The sequence below is a fragment of the Odontomachus brunneus genome, unplaced genomic scaffold (genome assembly GCF_010583005.1).
Source record: "Odontomachus brunneus isolate Ranch 3 - 2012 unplaced genomic scaffold, Obru_v1 Obru_scaffold_442, whole genome shotgun sequence".
NCBI classification, from domain to species: domain Eukaryota; kingdom Metazoa; phylum Arthropoda; class Insecta; order Hymenoptera; family Formicidae; genus Odontomachus; species Odontomachus brunneus.
This window is the reverse complement of record NW_022639892.1, coordinates 7,074-8,013: the sequence shown is the minus strand read 5'-3', so window position 1 is coordinate 8,013 and position 940 is coordinate 7,074. Positions and strand designations below refer to the sequence as shown.

The 940-nt window shown below is 33.2% G+C and overlaps 1 protein-coding gene across 3 annotated transcripts in view; it reads right to left on the bottom strand.

Annotated features, from left to right (window-relative positions):
- Positions 1-6: 6 nt before the first annotated feature.
- The window catches only part of LOC116853682, a 1,863-nt gene continuing 929 nt past the window's right edge, over positions 7-940 (bottom strand). For all 3 annotated transcript variants that reach the window (XM_032834846.1, XM_032834848.1, XM_032834845.1), the window contains one exon: positions 7-906. In XM_032834846.1, the coding sequence (XP_032690737.1) occupies positions 388-906 (519 nt within the window). In that variant the 3' untranslated portion in view covers positions 7-387. The remainder of the gene's footprint in view (positions 907-940) is intronic.

Sequence of the window (940 nt, the reverse complement as noted above, 5' to 3'; positions counted from 1 at the left end):
TTTCATAAGCAACGACACTAACTACAAAAAGTAAATATTTCTTTGGCAGCATTCAACATAATAGAATCATTGCTTTATCATTAATACATTTTTTTAATAATTGATCTTTGGATGGTTAAAAATGAATCACACATTAGGGAGAATATATATGATACAAGATTTACATTGCGTCCTATTTCTGATGTACGATGTCCGATATTCAATAAAAATGTATGTTTTATATAAAACAATCTTTCTTATTGGATATCGAATATGAGAAATTGGATGTGTATCTTGTATAAATATAGAATTCTATAATGGTAATGACTTCTAGATCCATTGTCTTCAAGTGTTTAATATATTAATATATTAAACACTTTAAGACAATAGATCTAGAAGTCATTTCCATTACTTATCAAGCAGTTTAGAAAGGATTTCTAACATTTGTCTTTTTGATTCTTTTTCTTGTTCCATTTTTTGAGCAAGAAACTTCATAACATTTTCATTCTGTACTTTTCTTTCTCCTGCATCCTGTTTTAAAAAATTTAATATGGCACTGCTCTCAACTTTTTGTTTCTTGGCCTTAGTTGTTCTTTGCACTTTCAGAAAAGGGTTCACATTTTCCTTGTTGAAGGCTAATTTTGCTTCGTTATCAGACAGAGGCCCTTCAGAATCCCTAACGCTGCTTTGGCAGGATTTTTGAGGATATGTACTGTCATTATTTCCTGAAGAACTACTTGCTTTTGATGATGGTGAGGCCTGATCAGACAAGTTTGACATTGTGTCCATACAATTAACTGGGATCGCCTTAGCAGAATCCTTAATGACATCTCTCACTTCATCGTAAAATGCAGGCTTCTTCAGCTTCCCTGATCCAGTGCTCTTGGGCCCTCCATTCTGAATGAATGTTATAGTTCTTCCTTGCATGTTCCTCCACTTTTGAGAGCAAACTGTACCAGGA